Genomic DNA, 23,204 nt, shown 5'->3' on the forward strand with positions numbered 1-23,204 from the left:
CTACCTTTCTCCAACACTCCCAACCTCAGGGGGGATTTTCATCAAATCTCGAGGGGACGTAAGGGGCTTCGCAGCACCCTGCGTCGGGGCTGGTATCCAGGGAGAGACGGTCCTCAGAGGCAGAGACGGTCTACTGCCCAGCACAGAAGAGTAAATCAGTGTATGAAACCAAGCTAGGGCAAAGAGCAGCTTGTAAAAAGTCCTCTTTCAATAAATAATTTACTACAGAGGAATATTTTCCTTTAACATCAAAACACTGATAAATTCAGAAGTTATTTTTGTAAAAAAAAATGTTTATTTACTCACATGTATAAAAATAATGTTTTTAGGGCCATTCTCTCCTGGGTGTGGTCAGGCCCTTCTTTTGGAGGGGGGGCTGGGGGTGACCTTACAGGCCTAACCCCAAAGTTATACCTGCTTCCCCCTCTTCCCACCTGCCTGCCATGGCCCATTCCTTCCTTCGGTATAAAGCTATGGAACAAACTTTGGATAAAGTTACGCCGAGGGTTTTTGGTTTTGCCTTGTTTTTGCAAAGCAAACTTCTCAGCAAACTCGCTGACTGCATTTCCCCAAATTACCAATGCCGACACCCAGCACCCTGCACCAGGGTGGCAACGCACTGGTCCTGGGTTCAGCCCACATTCCTGCCACCCACTCCCCAAGACATTGTGTGCGGACAGTGAAGGGAAATGAGGTGACCTGCGTCCCAGTGGCACAGGACCTGACGCAGGAAGAAAGAATTCTGATGTCAAATTAGGGTGGGAAGGGAAAAACAAGTCCCAATTTGGAAACAAAAACACCATTCAACCTTTGCAAAATGCCGTTATCAATAAGCCTTTGAAAAGCCTCGCTTGTGCCTCTACCAGCACAGAGGAAGGACAGGCAGACAGGACAGCCACTCCCGGGTAACAAGGCAACGTTCTCAGCGCCTGCGAGCCGGGGCTGGGCAGTCCACTCTGGCCACGACACAAAGGACATCAACACTGTAAGCTCTAGTTATGTGACTCTCTTTTCTTTCCTCTACTTCATCAAACGTGCCTGCACATGCGTACACACATAGGAACTAAGCGGCAACTCCGTGGGGGCTGGGAATCGGCGGGAGAGGCAGAGAACATTTAGATGGGTTACGGGTTATTTAAAAAGCCACTACCCATCGGAAAACCCACATCTTCCCTTGCCCCAGCGATTGCTCTATGTCCCCCCTTCTCCCATCCCTACCGAGGAAAATGGGGATTGGGGGACAGGGAAGGAGGGAGGACTGGTTTTCTTTGTGAAAAGGCAGCTTCTACGTTTCAGAAGAAAAGTGGAAACAATCATGTTCATATATCAATGGCTTGGCAGACACAGTGACAAAAAGATTCACCAGACACGAGGTGCTTTCACCTCCCTCTGTCCTTCTCTCACTTCAACAGCCACATGTCCAAGTTCAGCCACCCTCAAAACACATGGCCAAGTTCCAGGGTTCATGGAACTACCCACCTTTCGGCACAAGGTTAAAACAACCACAGCCTCTGTTTGTGGCCCCACTGCTGCAGCTAAGCTCCGGACAGCCCAACGTGCAATCACACACACACACACACACACACACACACACACACACACACACACACACACACACACACACACACACACACACTCCCTTCACTGGTGCCACCATGCACAGAAACACTAAAGTCACAACTAGTAGTAACACTTCACATTATGAGTATTGTTTCCAAAGCGAAGCGATTCATGGAATTAAAACATCCACAAAAGTAACTCCTCTGGCGAGGATGAAGAAGCTGGAGGTGGCCACGGGGGGTCACGACTGTGCGTGGGGGATCCACTGACTGTCCATAGGTCGGCCTAAGAGCTCCTCCACGCGCCGTGCCACGTCCATCGTGTCGTCCAGATCAAAGTCCCCATCATTGTCAATGACGGGGTCAGGGCTTGGGAGGGAAAGGGGAGAGGTTACGGGAAGGGAAAGGTTGCCAGAGGCCAATGAGGAGCAGCAGAGTCCACCCCGCACCCCCCCAGGTGAGCGGCTCAAGACCGACCGCCTGCACCCTTGGCCCAGGCCTCGCAGGAAAGCAGCACTCTGACCTGAGCCCTGGGGCAGAGTCCTTTGCTAGCTGGTTGGACAGAGTGACTCGGACTAAAATACCCAGCCTACCTGCCCCTAACACTGGCTGCCCGCACACACCTAAACCCCACCTGGTCCTTATACAAAGCCAGAAAAATCTCCACTTTAAGAGAGGGGAGCAGGTGCCATTTGCCCAACCCCACTCTAAACTACCAACACCTACTGGTTGAATGTCTCCCTCCCACCTGGGCATGTGCCAGAGCCCGGCCTGGCCTGGGTGGTCTCAGACCTAGAGGAGCTCTGGGTTCCTTGCCCACCAGCCCTCTGGTGCCCAGCCTGAGGCCAAGTGCCCAGTTCCTCCCCTCGGAGCCCCAGGAGAACACAACCTACTTCTGTGGGTACATGTTATAATGAGCCTGGGGGCACACGGCTGGGGAGGGGGCCTGGTCCATGTAGGTGGCACTGCTCCCGGCAGAGTCCGCAGAGGCGCTCACAAACCTGCGAGAGGAAGCAGAGCACAGCCTCAGCAGGGAGGGGCTCGGGGGCCGCCTTCGTGTCTTTTTCAGGTGCGGAAGGACAGAGTGCCCGCTGAGCCTGGGGCCCTGGCTGCAGGAGCGGGGCCCTGGGTAGCGACGCCCTGGTGACCAAGCCCAGCTCCCTCCCCAGTAGGGGTGGCGGTGAGGGGTGAGGAGAGCCAGGTGCGGGGGGTGAGAGGAGAAGAGAGGCAGCAGGAGACCAGAGCTGGACCCGGGACACTTACTCAGGGACCACTTGCTTGATCTGTGGCTTCACGTATCCGTCCACTGCTTTAGCTGCCGAGGGGGAAGAGTGATGAAAACCAAAGTTCTCAAATGAAATGAAAATGCAGTCTCCCTTAAGAATCCCATCTTTTCTCAGGATGTGACGCAACTGCCTCATTTTATCTTAGGATCCAGCATAAGCACATCTTTTAATCCGTTAGGAAGACCCAGTAGAGTTGAGAAGCCTCAATACTGACACCGCAAGGTAAGACAGCTTCCAAGCTGGCTTGGATGTGTTAATTAATTCTTCAAACCACAGGAAAGATATGCTTCAATACAAATCTAAATCAAACATTAACTGCATTCTAACTGTAAAAAGAAAACATATCTTAAAAGTTTAAAGTCGCAGATGCAGAAAGACAGGGGACAAAACGAGGACCAACAGGAGGAGGTTGCAACAGGACAAATTCTCATTCAAATAAGGAAGAACGCTGTCATCACAGGAACTCCCCGAAAGAGTCTCGGGAAGAACTGATTTCTTCATCACTGGAGGTCTTCACGTGGAAGGTGTACCAGCACTCGCTAGGGGTCATGCGGAAAAATCTAAGCATTAGAGGGGAATTAATTTGACTTGAGGATCCCGGGAGTTACTCTAGTTCTGAGCTTCTACCCTTTTAGGAAAGGGATTGTCACTCTGTCAGGTGTCTGCGTGCTCTTTTCGTGGGGTTTCTGCACTCGGGGGTAATAGGATGCTCATGCCTCCCAGCGGGTGCTGTCTGTGCTGTGTGGCTGGTTAAAAAGAATGCTGCCGCTGTGTCTCACTCTTCACAGCGTCCCCACCGGGACGTGGCAGGCTAGGGATAACCTAGCAGATAAGCTAGAGTTACCTTTTCAAAAGGCTGATTATGGAAATCCAGCTAAGTAGGTAGTAGGAATGTGATGGTCTGAAGTCGGTGAATGAAGTCTTGTTTCCTGGGTGTGTAAATATGGAAATAAGTATAAGCTTAACTGTATCAGACAATGAAGATTCCGCTGAGGTCAGAAGGATGACTCAGCCCAAGAGAATGAACTGCTCCGTGGGTCACACATTGCTTGTTATCCTGACCTGCTTCTACTGGGGCTTCGAATGTCAGGAGCTGCCTTTTCATAATATCTCATAGGCTTTTTGTGCTTTACGGTCTACAGAGAATTTTACAGACTGGCAGAACAGATAAAAAAGACAAAGAAATGCTGTAAAAATAGGATTGAAAAATCTAGATTAGTTGTGCTAACAAAAAGAAGCAGTGGTGGGTTTAATCCAAAATACCACATAAGTCTAAAAATATTTTGGCTTATTTCCCCACCTAGAAATATAACCAGGTGGGAAGGCATGATACAAAAAGCAGAATCTATAAAGGAAAAAGGTCAATAGATTGGGCTATATAGAAAATACAAGTCTTTGCACTTCAGCAAAATAAAACCTAAATGTTAAAAGAACAATGACACACTGAGGAAAATCTCTGCTACAATAATAAAAGCTGTATTTACTATATAAAAAAACACTTGCATATTCTTAAGAAAAAAAGGAACTCCAAAAGAAAAATGAGCAAGGAATAGGAACGTACTTCACAGAAAAAATACAAATAGCCAACACTGTGGAGGTTAAGAAGTACAGGCTAGACTGAGCTCAAACCCTGGCTTGGCCTCTTCCTAGCTGTGATATCTCTGGTAATTTACTTCACTCCTCTGTGCCTCAGCTCCTCAAATGTAATATGGGGATGGTGACAGTGCCTACTTCACAGACCTGTTTTGAGGATTAAATGAGAAACTATTTGAAGTGTGCTCAGAAAAGTGGCTGGTATGCAAGTAAGCATTCAACAAATGTTAGCTGCTATTGTTATTCTAGTTATTATTGTTATTATTATCTTTATATGAAAAGATGTTTCGACCTTACCTAGAATCAAAGAAATGAAAATAAGAACTAAGATTATCATTTTTATGCCTATCAGACTGGCAAACATGAAACTGCTGAAGAGACACTATCACTGGCAGGAGGAGGATGGAGAAGCAGGTACTCAAACAAGACGTCTGTGGGAGTGAAAACGGATTCCACTTTCTGGGGGGCAACTCTGGACAGACGTGTCCAAATGCTTGAAAAGTATATACCCCTTGACACAAATTCTACCTTAGGGATTTGTCCTAAGGAAACAGTAGAACAAGATGCATGTACCAGGTTATCTCAATATTAACCAAAGAAAAAAAACTGTGAATAACTTAAATTTTAAGTATCTTAAATAACCAACATAGGATCACCATACAATGGAATTCTATGCAATTGTTAAAATGATGCTGTAAGTTTATATTTACTAACCTGTAACTCTGCCTGTGATATATTTTTAAGTGAAAGAATAATCAGGTTACAAATGACGACGTATGGTTATAACCCAAACCCGACATGATCTGGTCCCTCCTACTGCTCTGCCCTCATGTCCCACCATTTCTCCCCGGCTCATTCAGCTCCAGCCTCCTGGGTCCTCATGAGTGTTTTTTTTTTTTAAATATATGTATGTATTTATTTATTTTTGGCTGTGCTGGGTCTTCGCTGCTGCGCACGGGCTTCTCTAGTTGCGGCGACCAGGGGCTACTCTTCGTTGGGTGCACGTGCTTCTTTTTTAAAAAATTAATTATTTATTTTTGTCTGAGTTGCATCTTCGTTGCTGCGCGTGGGCATTCTCTAGTTGCGGCGAGAGGGGGCTACTCTTTTGTTGCGGTACGCAGGCTTCTCATCGTGGTGGCTTCTCTTGTTGCAGAGCACGGGCTCTAGGCGCACGGGCTTCAGTAGTTGTGGCACACGGGCTCAATAATTGTGGCTTGCGGGTTCTAGAGGGCAAGCTCAGTAGTTGTGGCGTACAGGCTTAGCAGCTCCGTGGCATGTGGGATCTTCCCGGACCAGGGCTCAAACCTGGGTCCCCTGCATTGGCAGGTGGATTCTTAACCACTGCGCCACCAGGGAAGCCCCCTCGTGAGGTTTTCTAAGCATGCCAACCTCACTCCCACCTCAGGGTTTCTGCTCTTGTTCTCTCGGCCTAGAATGTTCTCTCTAGATCTATGCGTGGCTTCCTCACTTCATTCAGGGCTACTCTGATGTCACCTCCTCAGGGGAGCTTTCCCTGACCAGTCGAGTGAAGTGCTGTGCCACACACACACCCCCGTCACTTCTCTGTCCCTTCACCTTAGTTGTTTTCACAGTGTCCATCACTAGATACATTTATTTGTTTACCTGTTTATTGTCTTCCTTCTGCTATTAGATTGCAACCCCATACAGGAAGTGCTTAATAAGCCTCTGGCGACTGAGTGACAGAATACATTCACTAAATTGTTTACGTTGATGAGATAAGAAATGTTGTGTGATATCTATTTTCTTGTCTATACTTTTCTGGAAATTTTACAATAAATACATAATACTTTTATTCTCAGAAAACAATAAAACCATTTCTGTTTTGAAAAACAAAATTTTACCTTCCTAATTTTGTTTGATCTAAGCTTGTATTAAAAGCAATTTATTCCCTTCAGTTTGATATTCGGGGTTGGCGGCTGATGTGTTTTTTGTGTAACTGAAGAAAATAGCCCAGGATTTACATCTGCCCTGGACAGAGCTCAAACAGCAACAACTGCGTGTTAACTGCGTAGATTTTCATGCCAGACAGACAGACTGACACGCACAGACACACACGTACACCTAAAACAAAACCAATATCACAATGAAACCAAATCAGAATGCGAACATTGTTACCAGTGGCAGGCTCGCAGGGAACTGGGGTGTAATATTTGGAGTACACTTCATCTTTTGGCCGGTCAGGAAACACGTAGATAAGGTAACTCAGGTCTCCCAAGCGGTCAGCCAGGGACCGGATGGAGAAGTCTCTGGTGGTAAAAGGCATCAGATTCCAAAACATTCTTTCCTCTAGATCAAAAAACAGAATAATCATAGTCTAAATATGATTTCTGAACAGGAAATTTTAAAACCCAAATATACTACAAATAAAGCTCTCCATTAAAATTGTCCCAATAAAAATCTCCATTTAAAAATTACCATAGGGCTTCCCTGTTGGCGCAGTGGTTGGGAGTCCGCCTGCTGATGCAGGGGACACGGGTTCATGCCCTGGTCCGGGAAGATCCCACATGCCGTAGAGTGGCTGGGCCCGTGAGCCATGGCCGCTGAGCCTGCGCGTCCGGAGCCTGTGCTCCGCAACGGGAGAGGCCACAACAATGAGAGGCCCGCGTACCGCAAAAAAAAAAAAAAAAAAAAAAATACCATAGGTTGTAGATCAAGTAGTTTTTAAAAAATTTATATATTATTTATTTAGTTTTGGCTGCATTTAGTCTTTGCTGCTGCATGCTGGCTTTCTCTAGTTGCGGCAAGCGGGGTCTATTCTTCATTGTGGTACGCGGGCTTCTCGTTGCGGTGGCTTCTCTTGTTGCAGAGCATGGGCTCTAGGCGCGCGGGCTTCAGTAGTTGTGGCTCGTGGGCTCTAGAGCACAGGCTCAGTAGTTGTGGCGCATGGGCTCTGCGGCATGTGGGATCTTCCCGGACCAGGGCTCGAACCCGTGTCCCCTGCATCGGCAGGTGGATTCTTAACCACTGTGCCACCAGGGAAGCCCGATTAAGCAGTTTTTTAAGGTCATGGGTAGATAAGCAGGTAACACATATACCACTTTCCTAGAGATCTAATGATCTCAGGTAGTTTCCAGTTCAAACAGTATTCTGTCCCTCCCTAGAAGAAACTTCTTGCTGACTCCAGTCCCTGATTCCCTGTACAAAAGTATGAAAAAGAGACAGGAAGTGTGTCCATAGCCAGAGGGTGCATGGGAGTTATTAAAAGCTGTTAAAATCTTTAAGTCACAAAAAACTAGCAAGCTACTCTTGTCTTACCGTGAGAGTCAGAGGAAAAGAACTAACATTCTTGAATGGAAATGATCGATGGCAGTATCCTTATGTTAGGATAAAGGAATAATGAAAATAGCACATTATTTCCACTCTAATGACTCCAAACAACAGAGTAATTCTTTACTGAAATAAGCTCAAGGTTGAGTAATAGGAAGGCAAACATTTCAAAAGGGAAGCAGCTGAGATTTTGGACAGGATACTGCATCACATGTAGCCATACGTCGGGTTGTACATCTGTGTTTCTCAAAATTAGTAATTGTGTTTCCCATAATAAGATTTTACACAAGCTGCAGCTGTGTCATGCTTATACATTTCTGCTTCCCATAATTAGTACTCGTGCCCAGGAATAATAAGTACTCAATAAATTGTTAAAGTAATTTTGCAACAAAAGCACCTAACCAGAGCCAAGGTGTGTCTTAAAAAGGGAGGGGCACTCACGAGAATCAAACTTCCAAGCAATGGTGATGCCACCAATTTCAGAGTCACTGAACCTCAGCAGGAAGGTCCCGTCAGGCTTGTTAATGAGTAGGTCGTGGGCCTGTTGCTTGTTCACGAAACCCAAGATAGCCCTGGATCACAAAGGCCAAATGAGCAGAAGCAGAGTGTGATGTTTTAATGCCAGAAAAAAGACCTTGCTACTACTCTACTGCTGACTTAACAAATGACAATTCTCACCCATCATTCCAATGAGGCTTGAGATGTTTTTTTAACACTTCCATCACACCGTCAAACCACTGCCAGAAAGTGTAATTCCGTCCTGGTAAATTCTCCTGGTTGGAGATACAACAATGAACACAAGAAGGCAAAAGTAACACTTGGGATATTATTAGCTGTATATACTTTAACTGGAAAAATTAAATGGAAAACAACATCTACATTGTCAGAATCATACAAATATACACACCTACCTGAGTTTGACCAAATGGTCCTACAACCCAAAAACAGAATAGAGGGGAAAAGACGGAAGAAGGGGAAAACACCACAGAGCAATTACCAACACCCAGTGGACCCTGGCTACACATACTTTCCCCTGTATCTAGGCTGACTAGTCCTTTGCTGGTTTTGATGTGTGGTCTGTGACCAGCAACAGCAGCATCACCTGGGAGCTTCGGAGAAACCTGTAAATCTGAATGGGATTAGATCACACCGTGAGGCCACAGGGAACACTCCATCATACGGGTGTTACCAACAATTATCAGCAAAATGCAGTGATCTGATTCCGGTGGAAGGCAGGAGCCGTACTGTAATGGCAAAGACAGACCACCTAGGCCTCCTGCTTCCCTATCAAACCTCCTCTGACCACCAGTGAACCTGTTAGCCAGCTGGATAGCATGCGACCATTTAAAAGAGTTCCACTCAGAGACTGTGAGATCTCTGAAGTAGGGCATGTGCGGTGAGGGTGGGGGGCGTAAGCAAAGACACGAAAGTTCAGTTTATAATCAGAGGTGTGACGGGTGACATCTGAACTACCAGATGCTAGAGGCAAAGTTTCCTTCATCAGCAACCTCTTTTGCAGGCTGAGGGTCCCACGGGAGCCTGACTTTGCATTACACATCAAGGAACACCAGAGAGTCAAGGGGACAGAGCCACGGAGTCTTCATCATCACGAAAGCCTTACTTCTCATGAGTTACGCTGCCGTTTACTTTGCTGTTTCCTTTACAAAGGAAGAAAATGCACTAGCCGCATGCAAGGCCCAATTTGCTGATAGAGTCAAACATAATTTTCTACATAAAAAAGTATGTGGTTGTCCAGCTATTCAGAAGCTTCCTACTACCATGGGCACGTCGTATTAGAGACATGAGGAATGAGGGCCGAGGGCAGGGAGACTCCTGAGGGATCTGGTTTGCAGGGGCCGATCTAACTGCAGCGGGCGGCGTCCCTCACCCTGTTGAACTGGGACCAGGACACGGACATGCCGTTGTAGTCCTCGAGGTGGCTGCTACCGCTGTTGAAGAGCTTCTGCGCCAGGAACACGAGGTTCTCCTTGGTCAGGCCCCGGTTGCTCTGCACTTCGGCCTTGAATTTCATGTTGAGCGCCTCGCACAGCTGCGGCCACAGGACTTTGTCAGGCACTGCAAACGGCACCCTGCCCTGGTGGGGAGAGAAGCCAGAACCTTAGGAGAAAACAGTTGCATGATTTATTCCCTCAACCTGCAAAAGAAAAACACTGATGGCTGGATGGAGTTACGAACACTTGTCTCTGAGCCTGAGGATAAACTCAAGCTTCCCTGGGGTATGCGTTTCTGTGAAATTCGGAAGGTTCCATTCTACCACCTTCACACGTAACTTAGAAGGTAACCTCGGGCGACCTGTGGTGTCCTGAAAATGAGCTGCTGGACGTACAGTGCAATCCTACTTTCTTTTTTTTTTTAATCATTCTCTCCTCATTCCCTTATTTATTTATTTAGAATTTTATTTATTTATTTATACAGCAGGTTCTTGGTTAGTTACCTATTTTATACATATTAGTGTATATATGTCAATCCCAATCTCCCAATTCATCCCGCCCCCACCCCCACCCCCACTTCCCCCCCTCGTGGTGTCCATACGTTTGTTCTCTACATCTGTGTCTCTATTTCTGCCCAATCCTACTTTCTAACAGCCACGAAAACAAAACATGACCAAGGTCTGGCTCTGACACTCAAAGGGAGTCAAAATCTACAAGACTGGTTCTCTAGGTACAGAGAATGTGTGCATGTGTCCATAAGTGTGTGCTCACGTGTCAGCGTGTGCACAGGTGTCATCCTTGCCCTTGACCCCTTCTGCCAAGAACTCTAGCTCAAAGTGAAATAACATATATACATATATTCATATATATATATATGAATCACTTTGCTGTACACCAGAAACTAACACAGCATTGTAAATCGACTATACTTCAATAAAAAAAGTAAATAAATAAAGAAACAGCGTAAGATGTACACTAGTCATTAACGTAACTAAAAATGTTAAAAATGCTTACTTATTTAGACAAGATACTTTAGGAATGACATATCACAGGAGGTGCCAGAGTTACATGAGGAGTGAGATCTGTGGATGCACAGGGAGGGAAATGAGAGCAGACACGGCAATCCTATCCAGGAGGCTTATATGTTTTTAATTTTAATTTTTTCCTTGTCTTTTGATTCTCATTCATTCATTCTTTCCTGTATATACACACACACACATTTCTATACGTATATTTATTTATCTGTTTGTTTGTTTAAATGTCTAGTCAGTCAGTGAATCAGTCGTCCTCCTGTTCCAACTGACTGTTCATCCCAAATCCTCTTTTGGATCAAGTCTTCAAGCTCCTTAGGCAGGTATTTTTTAAAAGGAGCCTCAAACGCAGCGTTTGTAGCACAAGCATCGTAGAATTTCTGCTAAGAATCTCACCCCTACGGCAAAAATATTGTTCTCTAAAGAGGCCTGTTGAAAATGCCAAGTTGTACTCTTCACATTAGAGCCACATTAGAGAAGGACATACTTTTACGTCCCAAATAACAAGTATAACCTTTTATCATGCTTTTGTGGCCTAATCTCTACTGGAAATATGTCAACACATGGAACTCTGCCTATGAAATGTTTTGAAAATGATCAAGCAGCACATGAGTGGTAACCAGATAGCATCTGGGTGCGTAAATCTGCAGAATCGTATTTATTTCTTTACACAAAGCATCTCATTCTTCACGAGACTTGGGATGAATCACAGAATCTAAAATTTGGAAAGGACATTAAAGCTCACCCTCAGTCATGGGAGGGAAGAGGACAGGAAGCAACTTCGAAGCTAAGTGACTTCCTGAGAGGTACAACCTCTAAAAGAAACCCGGGAGTCCCAAATTCCATTCATGGTTTCACCCACAATTCAAAATACTATTTATAGAGCACTGACTATGTGACAAGCATTCTGGGTTATCCCCTAAATGAATCTTCCAAACACCACTCGGGAGCATTATTCTCCCTGTGTTGCAGACACTTATGGGAAATTTAGACTCAGAGAGGTCAAGTGAATTTCCTGTTGTCACAGAGTGAGGAAGTGGTGGAGCTTGAATTGAAACCCTGGCCTTTCTTCAAGCCCCTGCTCATTCTACTTTCCACATACTCTCCATTCTGCCTCCCACTAAGGAAAACTGCATTTTTCTTCTATGCCTTTTGGTGGGGATAAAGAGACTTGAAAGAGATTCATGACAACAGTATCAAAATCTTGAGACCCACGGGCCCAAAGAATACACTCACAGGCTCTGCAAAAGCGTTGTCCCAGAGAACAGTGGCCGTCGCATTGTTGTCCTGGCTGCCGTGAACAATCACCACCACCGGGAGGGACAGGGTCTGAAAAAGACACAGGAGCAGGGCTGAGCTCCTGCAGCCACACGCTCCGCCCTCCTCCCCTTTTTTTCTATCACAACACGTTTATTCTCTCTACAAGTTTCAGTAAATGTCACCCTTGAATACAGAATAGGAAGGGCTCCAGGAATAATGAGACTTTGCACATTGGCACAGGCTTAGAAATTTTAGATATTTTTAAAAGAGACATTTCTGTGTGACATTTTGGTATTTAGGTATTTCTTAGGTATTTCTGAAGGATGGAGTAAGTTTCTCAAAGCTAGAGACTAAGAGAAAAGAGGAGAAAAATGGAGACATTTCCGGGGAAAAAGAGCAAGTAACGAATGTCTAAAATTACTACAACTGTACTCAAATCCATCCTGACTGATGTTTCTCTTGGTTCGCTTCTGCCCACATCTCCAGCTACTTCATTTCGTTATTATTTGTTCATGGCTAAGAGAATCTAAGAGATAGAGTCCTAAGGATGAGGTCTCCTCACTTCTGTTCACCAGTAATCACAAGAAGATACACCTGAAACTAACACAACATTGAAAATCAACTATACTCCAATATAAAATAAAAATTAAATTAAAAAATTATCACAAGAAGATACTCTGTGATCAAAACAATTCTTTTGGGATATAAAGTACACACACACACACACACACACACACACACACACCTTGACTTGAAAAACCAGCTCATTTCCACCAACACTGAACTGTGATTCAAACAGGATTGTAAATTTTTCTTCCGTCACCGACTCCGCTCCACGACGGTCAGACCTCTTAATTCGTTTCAGGGACTGAAAAGGAGAAAAATAGAGGATAAAGCCCTCAAACAGCTAGGGAAAATTCGTTCACCCTCCTTCCCCATCCTCACCATGTTCCTGAAGTGAGCGCTGAGGGTGCACGTGGCCTGGTGATACTCCATCACACAGCAGTTGTTCAAGATCTCTCCGCTGTAATCACTGCAAATCAGACAGACAACTTTAAACCCATACAGGGTCTCAGCACACACAAGGTAGAAAACACATTGGGGGTGGGAGGAAATAAAGAAGGTTGTCAAAAAACTTAAGTCATTTAAGAGGAGATTGGGGTTCGGCTGTATAATCTATCTAATAAATAAATGTACATAAAACACATAAGAAGTTTCCTATAGACATATCCCTACTAAATCATACTTTCTTCACAGAAGAACCCCCTTACTGCTTCTCTGAGAGCTGGAAGGGGACACAGAGCTAATGGGGCTCCTACAAAGGAACGGCCAGGCCTAGAAACTTCCGAGAAGGTGGGATCACTTTCCTATTTCGAGGGCAACGTACTTGCGGGTGTTCTCGTTCTTGAGCAGCGACTTGGCCTGCTGCTCACTGATGATGGTCGCCTTCACCTGGGGGGGGTTCATGTGCACGTTCAGCTTCCCGCCCACCAGCAGGCGCACGGTGGCTGCGAACTTGGTCTGGGTCTTCAGGACCTGAGGGGGCTGCTTCTCGATGATGAACGTGCTGCGGGGACACAAGTGAACACGTGACGCCTCAGGGGACGGCGCTCCGGTCCCTCCCTCCGCGTGGCGAGGCCGCCTTGCGCGGGGCACAGCAGGCGAAGGAAGGGCTTGTGGCACAGCCCCGGTCCCGGGGGGGCCACTGCGAGTCGGGGGAGCTGGCAGGAGGGGAGGCAGTGAGATGAACTCAACAGCTGAAATGGGGGGAACAAGCCCATACAGTGTCCACGAGAGAAACCGGGCAAAGTGAACCGCAAGAGGCCACAGCAACAGGCGACAGAGGGGGATGGGATGAGGGTGTGAGGCACAGACGGAAGGGTTCAGGCCAGAGCGCCCCGTCTGTAAAGACCCTGCTGCCCGCAACCCAGGCCAACCGGATGGGGCCTGGGTGAGGCCAAGAGGCAGCAATCACCTGGTCACCAGGGCTGAGATGATGTCTGTGATGGTGGCGTTGACCTCAGCCAGCATCTCCTCCACGGGGCCAGGGATGGGCAGCTGCTGGCAGAGGTGCTCAGCTCTGCGGATCTGCTGCCGGTTCTGCCAGATGATCTCCGCCAACTTCTCACACCTGCACGGGAGCCCCGAGGCCAAAGGGAAGGACAAAGCCTTCACCCCCTTCCTCCAGGCCAGAAGCCAGAAGGCTCCCAGGCTGGGGAGAAGGCCCAGACCCAGCTCCACCCCCAGGAAGGCTCGGCACCTTAGCCGCCCGGCCTGTCCACTGAGCAGAGCACGGCTGCCCTGCCTTCCAGAAACACAAAGAAACTCACAGGAGGAGCGACCCTGACTTGGGTCCAACCAGCCTGAGCGTCGCTCTGCACACCTGGCCCCACCCCACTCCCTCACCCAGGGACGCCCCTCCCGGGGAAGGCGGCACAGGACGGGGGCACCAAAGTCTGCATCAGGAACCAGACCACTGGTGAAATGAGACCTGTGCCCCGACAGAGGGAGCCGGCTGCTCACGGAAACACAGGAGCAGGACAGCAGCCGGTGGCGCCACGCTGAGCCCCTGCCGCCCCCGCCTGGCCCCCCACACCACTACCAGGATTGTAGCACGTCCAGGCTGCCCTCGGGGGGCCCTCCGTTCCCCGCCAGCTGCTGCCGCCGCTTCCACTGGATCAGCTCGTCATCCAGAATGATGGTCTGCTGCTTCCGCAGCAGCTGCAGGGTCTTCTGGTGCTTCTCGGCCAGCTCCTGTGGGGCGGGCGAGGGGAGCGGCCCTTCTGGGCTCTCAGAACACCCCGCAGGGCCTCCCCTCACTCCTTGCCGACCCGCTCTGCCCTGCGTGCCCACACAGGGGGGAAGGCTCTGGCCTCCTGCTCTGCTGGGTCCTGCCGCGCTCCTCCTGGCTCTCTCCCTCCCTCAGGTCCACACCCGGGAGGGGAGGGACGCAGAGCCCACTCACCACGCGGTACTGCTGCAGCGTCTGGGCCTCGCGCTGCAGCCAGGCCTCCAGGGACACCTGCTTCTGCTGGAGGGCCGTCTCCCGGCTCAGACGCTCCTGGGGGTTCAGCTGGGCCAGCTGGGCAAACTGAGCTGGAGGAGGGGACAGGACACCCACGACCATGACCTCCCCGGGTCCCGCTGGGAGCCCGGCAGACCTGCACTCACCTGTTCTGGAGGCAAAACCCTGGAGGGGACACAGCTGACAAGTGGCCAGTCAGGGTTCCACAGCCATGGCGCCCAAAGATGAGTGGGCTCCGTCCCCTGGCCCCCCGACTCTGAGCTCCCCTTGGGGAGTGGGGAGACGGAAGCTCGGGGTACAGCTGAGGAGGATCCAGCCCATGGCCTCCCTGCCTGCTCAGCCCTCCTCTCCCCACGCGGGGTCCGGCTTAGAGCCACCCTGCCTGGTCTGAAGTGTGTCCTTGCCGTTTAAAAGGCGGGTGAACTCGGGCAAATCACCTCACTCTCCCATGCCTCAGCTTCCCCAGGTGTAAAATGGGAGAATCACGGCACCTGCCTCAGTGGCTGCTGTGACGTTAAATAAGCAATGATGCAGAAAATACTCAGGAAGCTGCCTGGCACCATCAGCTCCAGGTGAGAGTCAGTCCTCACGGTCAGTGGGTTACAGGACGGGATTAAAGGCTGATGGAGCAGCTCTCAGGACAAAGCCGCATCGGGAAGGCCCTGCTCCGCGGGGCTGAGCGCAGCAGCCTCTCCTCGGGGAAGCGGGGTGGGGGGGGGGGTGTTTCTCCAGGTGCTGAAGGGGCCTAACATGTTTGTCCAGGTTGGGTCACTGTGAGCTCAGCAGACCAGCCGGAAGAGGGAGGGAGACAGAGTACAGGGCCACTGGGGACACGAAAGCAGCAAGATTCTCTCAAGAGAGGGAGGCAGCTTCTCTCCACACCAGCTGTCAGGCATCTCATCGATGGCAGGAATAAGGTAACGAGGCCTCACTGACGAGGCCTTTTCAAAAAATCTGTTATATGATACTTAAGACCTAGGCAAGTATTGATAGAAAGGATGATACAAGGAACACCTGTGTATCAAGACGCCAGCTTAAGAAAGTAAACATTTCCACAGTTAAGCACCTGTACACCCTCCCCTGCCGGCATCCCCATCCCTCCCTCCACAGGCAATAGCCATCCTAGATGCTGGCATTCCTACCCCCACCAACAGGCTTTTGGAACGTCCCACAGTCCTTACTGGGGCTGAGTCAAGAAGATGAGAGCGTCAGTCAGCAGGTCTTGGTCAAGTTCCTGGCAGGCCTCTGAGGGCCATGTCACACTGACCGAGGCCCTGCCCTACGGACGCACAAAAGCAACTAAGGACACACTAAAGCAACCCTAGACAGCCAGGAAGGCCCAGAACTAGAAGAGAACTTAGAAACATGGCTCTCACATGACTGCGGGGGACGGAGCAGGTAAGGAACACAGCAGAAGAATCTGGAGAGCCACCTCGGAATCCTGCCGCCCACAGGGAGGTGGTGGGGATCCCAACACCAGGCCCCGCCTCCTTATGCAAGTGACCCACTTAGGTCTCTCCTGGCAAATTGGAGAAGCTTCTGGGAAGGACGCCAGGACACTTGAGGCAATGTCTGCTCCACTGGAGGGAGCTGAGGCTTCCCTTGCACACACGGACCAGTAGGCTGTGTTTCTGATGGGCGCACTTGATCAATGAGACTGAACTGACATTGCATGATGGGGACAGACCCAAACCAGAATCGAAACCCAACCTCACAAGTAGGAAACAGAAAACCCCAGAACAGGATCCTCAATACTGTCAACCAGTCAACGGCCTTGGGTAGAAATAATAGCCTGAAATGTCCTGCTCCCTAATGTAGCAGGAGGGCCTTCCTTTCTTTCGGGTCAGTCTGGGATGGATTCAGATCTGAAGAAGAGCTGCTAGAATTATCCCCCCAACATTTACTCAACAGCTGCTACGATTCGGGCTGTGCTAATCTCAGGGTACAGAGATAAAAGACATAGTTCCTTCTCAACAAATTTATATTCTACTGGGGAGGACAGAGTTAATAAATAGTATTAATACAGTTCTCAAATGGAGCCCACAGGCACGGGAGTAGGGGAGCACCTGCTATGTGTACGCATGTGTATTTTCATGGCTGCTTGGTTGAGCTAAAGCGTCTCTGAGATTTTGAACTGGGCATGCAACCAGGGAGAGGAAACTACAGGTACACCTCATCTTACTGTGCTGCAATATACTGCACTTCACAGGTACTGCATTTTTACTTTTTTAAGTAAATTGAAGGCTTTTAGCGACCCTGTGTCGAGCAAGTCTACTGGCTGCCATCTTCCCAACAGCATTTGCTTGTTTCTTGTCTCTGTGTCACACTTTGGTAATCCTCGCAGTATTTCAAACTTTTCCATTATTGCTGTATTTGTGATGGTGATCTCTGATATACTACTACAGCTTGCTGAAGGCTCAGATGGTTAGCATTTTTTAGCAATAAAATATTTTTAAATTAAGGTATGCACATTTTTTTTAGACATAATGCTACTGCACACTCAGACTACAGTCTAGATAAACATAACTTTTATATGCACTGGGAAACCAAAAAATTCATGTGACTTGCTTTATTGCAATATTCACTTTATTTTAGTGGTTTTGGAATCAAACCCTTGGCATCTCCAAAGCATGCCTGTATTAAAGTCACCCTGCCAAATTCTATAAGGTCAACAGGGGGCGCTCGTGGGGCTCCACACCCTCCAGACTGAATTCTGACTCTGTACCCAAGTGCCAGCAGGATTTACCGCAGGCAGGGGAGCCCTTGTCTGTAAGGGCTAACCGAGATGCACTAGTTGCTCTGCCCCAGGACGGCCTCTCTGAATAACCACACAGAACAACATTAAAAGGCTGTAAAACACAGCCCGCCGTGGCCCTAATACCCTCCCTGCTTAGAAAGGTTAACATTTCAATAAAGCATCACTTACAAAATGTCTGCCACATAAAGTACTGTCTGCTACTGTTTCCTTAGTCCGTGTGCTCCTTCCCACAAGAGGAAATGTCTTCGCTCACAGCCCAGGAGCTCCTTGGATATGGGTAGTCAGAGTGAGACCCCAAGCTCTCCAAGGGCCAGCGCCTGTCTTCTTCCCTTCCAAAGCCTCAGCCTCCTGCACTGCCTTCAATGCAAATGATTCTCTGCTACTCCAGAGAGAGGTAAACGCTTCTAAATGGAGAACTGGTTCTCTTCCAACCCGACCAGCTTCTTTCTAGTCCTCATTCCCGTCCCCCAGACACACGCTGCCCTCCCACACCAGCCTCACCCTGGATCCTCAGGCTCTCTTGATACTGGATGATGAAGTACTCTTGAGTCTGCTGCAGCTTCTTCAGCTCATTCTCTGTGTCTTGCGTGACCAGTCGCAGCTCCTCAAATGTCTGGTTTATCTGAAGGTGTTTCTGGGACATGGCATCAGCGAGACTTCCAGCCGGAGAATTACCCTAGAGACAGATCAGGGAGAAAGTGTGGGCAGCAGTGAGCTGGGCAGGAGGATGGGAGAAAGCCTTAGGCCATAGTCCCAAGGAAAGGGCGATGCTCGCATTATAACTGGGCTGAGATGCCAAAAGCTAAACTTCCAGTCAGAGAATTGCAAGTGTTATTTGTGAGAGTTGGGGTAGAGTGGGAAAAGAGGAGCAACAGAAGACCTGGCAGACCACGGCATCTTCATAAAGTATTGCAGAAAGCTTCTGACCTCCACCAGAGTATCCCACCCAGGGTCCATCTGGGTTCTCTCTGGAGAGACTAGAACTCAACATGTCCCAGGAATTACCTGGGTTTTCCTACTAATGATGATGACCCCTCATTTCACAGTCACTCACTGACCCAATGCCACCTGTGCTAGGTGCTGGGGACACAGTGGGGGACAAGGCTGTGGGAACACACATCATCTGTGTCCTCCCTCAAGACCTTCTTGTGACTGAGGGAAGAGGGTGAACCACTCACAGGTGGCATCCTGGAGACCCCAAGTGAAGTGACAGGGGAGGCATCCACAAGGGCTTTGTGGATCCAGCCACTGAACTGCCCTGGTTGGATCTATTTCTTCAACACCTGGTTGCGGGGTTGGGGGGTGAGCAGAGGCTGTTCTTAAGTAACCTCACCTGAATATAAGCACGCCTCTCCTCAAATATAGTTCAGTTGGGGTAAAATTATTTTGCACTTGTTCACACTGCTTTGTGGTTGCGATCTCATCAAGGTTACAAGTCAGTTAAGATCAGAGACCAGGCTTCTATTTCCTTTGGGCTTCTTAGGACAATGCTCTGTTTATAGTGACACCAACAGATGCACACCGAGTCATCTTGACAAAGCTGGGTCCAGAAAGAGCTGGGCAAGAAAGGACATCCCAATGCCTCTCCCCAAACCCATGGGACACTCACATTGTTGGCTTCTCGGACCAGCCTCTGTTCATTGTACAGAATATGGCGGATGCAGCGGACCAGCTCCATGGGGCAGCGATCGTATGTGTTCTGAAAGAATCCAAGAGCAAACATCACTTTGTTCCACTCCATGCTATGGGGCCGAACTGTACCTCAGAGCAGGGGGCCAGATCATAAGATTACACAATGGTGTAATCATGAGAAAAGCTACTCCTCCAATGCCAACGGGGACAAGAAAAGCACATTGTGGGAAACCCAATTACAGGAAGAAGGTAAAATTATTCTATTTATTGCATCTTAATTTGCTTAAAGTAAGGGCACCATGCTTGGAAACAGAATACATTTTAAAGAGGCCATATTAGAGGAGAAACTGGACACCACCTTGACTGGGCAATCAAAATTACTACCACCAATGAGGATAAGATGGACGTTGTACGCCTCTGGATGTGATACCCTGAGAAAGACACAACGCTACTTATTTAGAATTCTGATCAGGGGTGTGTAACCTGAATCTAATCATGAGGAAACTTCATACAAACCCCAAATAAGGTCCATTTTATACTTAAGAAATAGAGGAGCTGAATTATTTTAAAATGTCAATGTAATGAAGGACAAAGAAAGATTGACAAATGGTTCCATATGAAAGGAGATTAAAGAGACATGACAACTAGATGCAATATGTGATCTTGAACAGAATCCTGGGCTGGAGGGGAAAAAACTGCCCTAAACGACATCAGTAAGTCAGTGGACAAAATGGAAATAAAGGTATAAGATTACCTAAAAGTGTTGTATTGATGTTACATTTGCAGAAGTTGATAACTGTACTATAACTACATAAGAGCAGATGCATATTCTTCGAAAACGCACACTGGAGTACTTAGGGACAAAGGGACGTGATGCATGTAACTTACTCTCAAGGGATGAAAATATGTGCGAGTGTGTGTCTGCATGCGCGTACACGCACATGTTAACGACAGGTGAGTCTGAGTGTAGGTAGGGGTTAGTATCAATCTCATAATTGTCTATACATTTGAAATTATTTTCAAATAAAGAGTTTAAAAAAGGCAGCTACAACCACAAAGCCAAACAATAAGAACTTTATACGTGTCACATGTGACTCAACAACCTTGGGTTAAAGAAGAAAAAGAAAATCTCTGAATGCAGGAAGAGCCCTGCAGGGAAGAGAATGAAGTGTGGCCTGGCGCTCACAGCCACCTGGAGCTGCGTGGCCTGGAGCTCACGCCCACCTGGAGCCTCGAGGCCCCAAGAGCACACCCACCTGGAGCTGCGTGGCGTAGTGCCCCAGCTTGATCTTCAGTAAGAACCCATCTTCCCCCACTTGGTGCTCTGCCTTCTTCTGCAGCTCCTGCACCAGGCCCTCCAGGAGCTGGGTGGCCTTAATGTTCTCCTGTGGATTATCAAGATCTATTGAGTCCCTAGGGGAAAGAAATTACATACATATGTATACATACATGCACACAGCCTGTATAAATGCAGCCTCAACGCATCACACCTTTTCTTTGGCTACAGTAGTTTCTTTATAATGCTCACTGCAAATTTTAGGAAACAGTCCAATCCAAATTGACTAGATACCTACATTAACCTATTCCTAATCCACTAATGACCTAAGTGGGATGTATAGTATATTTTCTTTTCTTTTTTCTTTGCAATGTACTGCTCTTTCTCCTACTGACTTGCTCTGGTGCTTATGCTATTTGCTTCTAGGAATGAAGGGAAAAGGAAAGTGCTTTGTGTACTCTAGAGGAAATAGGGACTCTGATAATTTCCTATTTATAGTTACCCCCTCATGGGTGTAAGGGGGCACAGGGTCAAGAATGCTCTATGTGTTTTTTCCAGCCTCGACTTGTTCTACGTCTTGCTAATTTCACAGAGAGTATTTCTTAAGTAAAGGCAGGTGAGTCAACCTTTATCATTACTTCTAAGAAGCCCTAGAAATGGGATATTAAGACAGAAGATGCCTACAAGTATTTACACAAGTCAAACATTTACATCAATAGTTGCAGATTTGGGACATGTAGGCAACATTAACTCCTCCAATGAACCACAGAAGTCACTAACAGGGCTTCGTATTAATTCAGAGCCACTTAACTGTTGACAGGGGTTGGGTGGTCTCCCTCCCTCCCTTTCTTCCCCCACTCTTCCCCTCATCCCTGACTCTCTTTCTTTTTTTTTTTGCGATACACGGGCCTCTCACTGTTGTGGCCTCTCCCCTTGCGGAGCACAGGCTCCGTACGCACAGGCTCAGCGGCCACGGCTCATGGGCCCAGCCGCTCCGCGGCATGTGGGATCTTCCCGGACCGGGGCACGAACCCGCATCCCCTGCATCGGCAGGCGGACTCTCAACCACTGCGCCACCAGGGAAGCCCCTCTCTTTCTTTTTTTAAACAACTTAGGTAACAATTGCTATTGGGCAGTACTAAATTACTTAACTCGGCTCACTGAAGAAAACTAACAGTTGTAAGGTTGAAATAACATTCATTACTGCTGGTGGGTCTGGAGCCAAACAAGAGATCTGGTGATAGCTAAGCAGCTCTGTCATCTCTACACAGCCCTGAAGTCATTAGCAACTAATTTCTAATGGGGGCACAAACAGGTATACCAAAACACTGACACGTTACTTCATCAAATAATATGCTCGAATCTGCACTTCTGAGAAGGCGTGGAGAAAGCCAAATAATATGTGTGTGCTGTGTACTAAATATGTCTGAATAAACGCCTGGAAGGAATGAAGGCAGCCCTGCACCTCTGTTTCGACTGGCAATAATGCTCCACTCTTAAGAAGCGACAGTCTCTGAGCACAACTCATGGAAATCAAGTACTACTGGTTCTCGTACTTCAAAACTTAACTCTCTGCCATATATATCTATGTATAGCTATATATGGATATATATATTGAATACATATAGATATATGAACTTTCTTAGTTTAAATGTGAAGAACTGAAGATGCTTTAATTAAAATCTTTATATTCTTAAAACCAAAACCGAATAAAATTCAGGTTTTCCTTGATATCAACATAAGTCTCTTAACATTCGTTCAGTAAGAAGACTGCATGGGAAATTTATTAAATGAAATTTTAGATCAACAGAAACTTCCTACTAATGTTTTTCTGAACTCTCCAAATCTTTAACAGAAAATGAAAATGAAATGGAAAAGCACTAAACGAGGTACAGCTGACATGCTCATAGTTCGCTCCTTTTTTTCTCAATTACATGAGGCTGAGTTCTGGTTTTTTTTAATTGCCTAGAAAATTGCCCTCCTTTGGTGCCCTCCAGCTTTTGAACAGAAATCTGCTACTAACACACAACTGCAATTATTCAGAGGCAACATTACCGATGGGTTTACAGCTCGCCTCAAATAGCAACATAAAGGCTGGTTTCTCCAGGGCTCTGTCAATGAGGACCCCGGCTCTCTTGGCCATGACGGTGGAGGCCTGAAGTATCTGATGAATACGACAGATCAGATTGAGACTGGTAACGAACCAACACCTGCCCAGGCCCTGAGCAGAACAGCAGACAGCCTGCTGCCTGGTGTGCAATAACGTTGTTGATTAAAAAGCTCTGTTGTCAGTCTACTGCACTGTACTAATTCTGAAAGAATTTAAAAACAATTTTCCCCCTGGGTATATAAACAGTAATTTGGGAAATAAGAAAAATAAACATGGTTGTTAAATCGGCGACGAAGACATAATTATTGTTAACATTTTGGTGTACTGTCTTTTAGTCTTTACCTATATATATATATATATATATAAACATATACATTTGAAAATATCAAAGTCACAATTGTTAAACTTGTTAACAATACACTTTATTAAACTGT

At 47.4% G+C, this 23,204-nt stretch overlaps 1 protein-coding gene across 5 annotated transcripts in view; it reads right to left on the reverse strand.

The window, feature by feature from the left end:
• Positions 1-285: 285 nt before the first annotated feature.
• Positions 286-23,204, reverse strand: part of STAT5B (signal transducer and activator of transcription 5B) — a 61,474-nt gene continuing 38,555 nt past the window's right edge. Inside the window, exons 3-19 of one of the 5 annotated variants that reach the window (XM_033846481.2) lie at positions 20,641-20,797; positions 19,362-19,451; positions 18,254-18,428; positions 14,935-15,065; positions 14,572-14,723; positions 13,945-14,100; positions 13,357-13,536; positions 12,915-13,002; positions 12,715-12,837; positions 11,946-12,038; positions 9,615-9,821; positions 8,405-8,499; positions 8,168-8,298; positions 6,575-6,745; positions 2,823-2,874; positions 2,453-2,560; positions 286-1,928 (exon numbers count right to left, since the gene is read on the reverse strand). In XM_033846481.2, the coding sequence (XP_033702372.1) occupies positions 1,802-1,928; positions 2,453-2,560; positions 2,823-2,874; positions 6,575-6,745; positions 8,168-8,298; positions 8,405-8,499; positions 9,615-9,821; positions 11,946-12,038; positions 12,715-12,837; positions 12,915-13,002; positions 13,357-13,536; positions 13,945-14,100; positions 14,572-14,723; positions 14,935-15,065; positions 18,254-18,428; positions 19,362-19,451; positions 20,641-20,797 (2,236 nt within the window). In that variant the 3' untranslated portion in view covers positions 286-1,801. Of the gene's footprint in view, positions 1,929-2,446; positions 2,561-2,822; positions 2,875-3,689; positions 3,775-6,566; positions 6,746-8,167; positions 8,299-8,404; positions 8,500-9,614; positions 9,822-11,945; positions 12,039-12,714; positions 12,838-12,914; positions 13,003-13,356; positions 13,537-13,944; positions 14,101-14,571; positions 14,724-14,934; positions 15,066-18,253; positions 18,429-19,361; positions 19,452-20,640; positions 20,798-23,204 lie in introns of those variants that run through there. The other 4 variants (XM_033846482.2, XR_002177171.3, XM_019939416.3 and 1 more) reach the window with 4 other exon arrangements.

This window comes from Tursiops truncatus, chromosome 20 (genome assembly GCF_011762595.2).
Source record: "Tursiops truncatus isolate mTurTru1 chromosome 20, mTurTru1.mat.Y, whole genome shotgun sequence".
NCBI classification, from domain to species: domain Eukaryota; kingdom Metazoa; phylum Chordata; class Mammalia; order Artiodactyla; family Delphinidae; genus Tursiops; species Tursiops truncatus.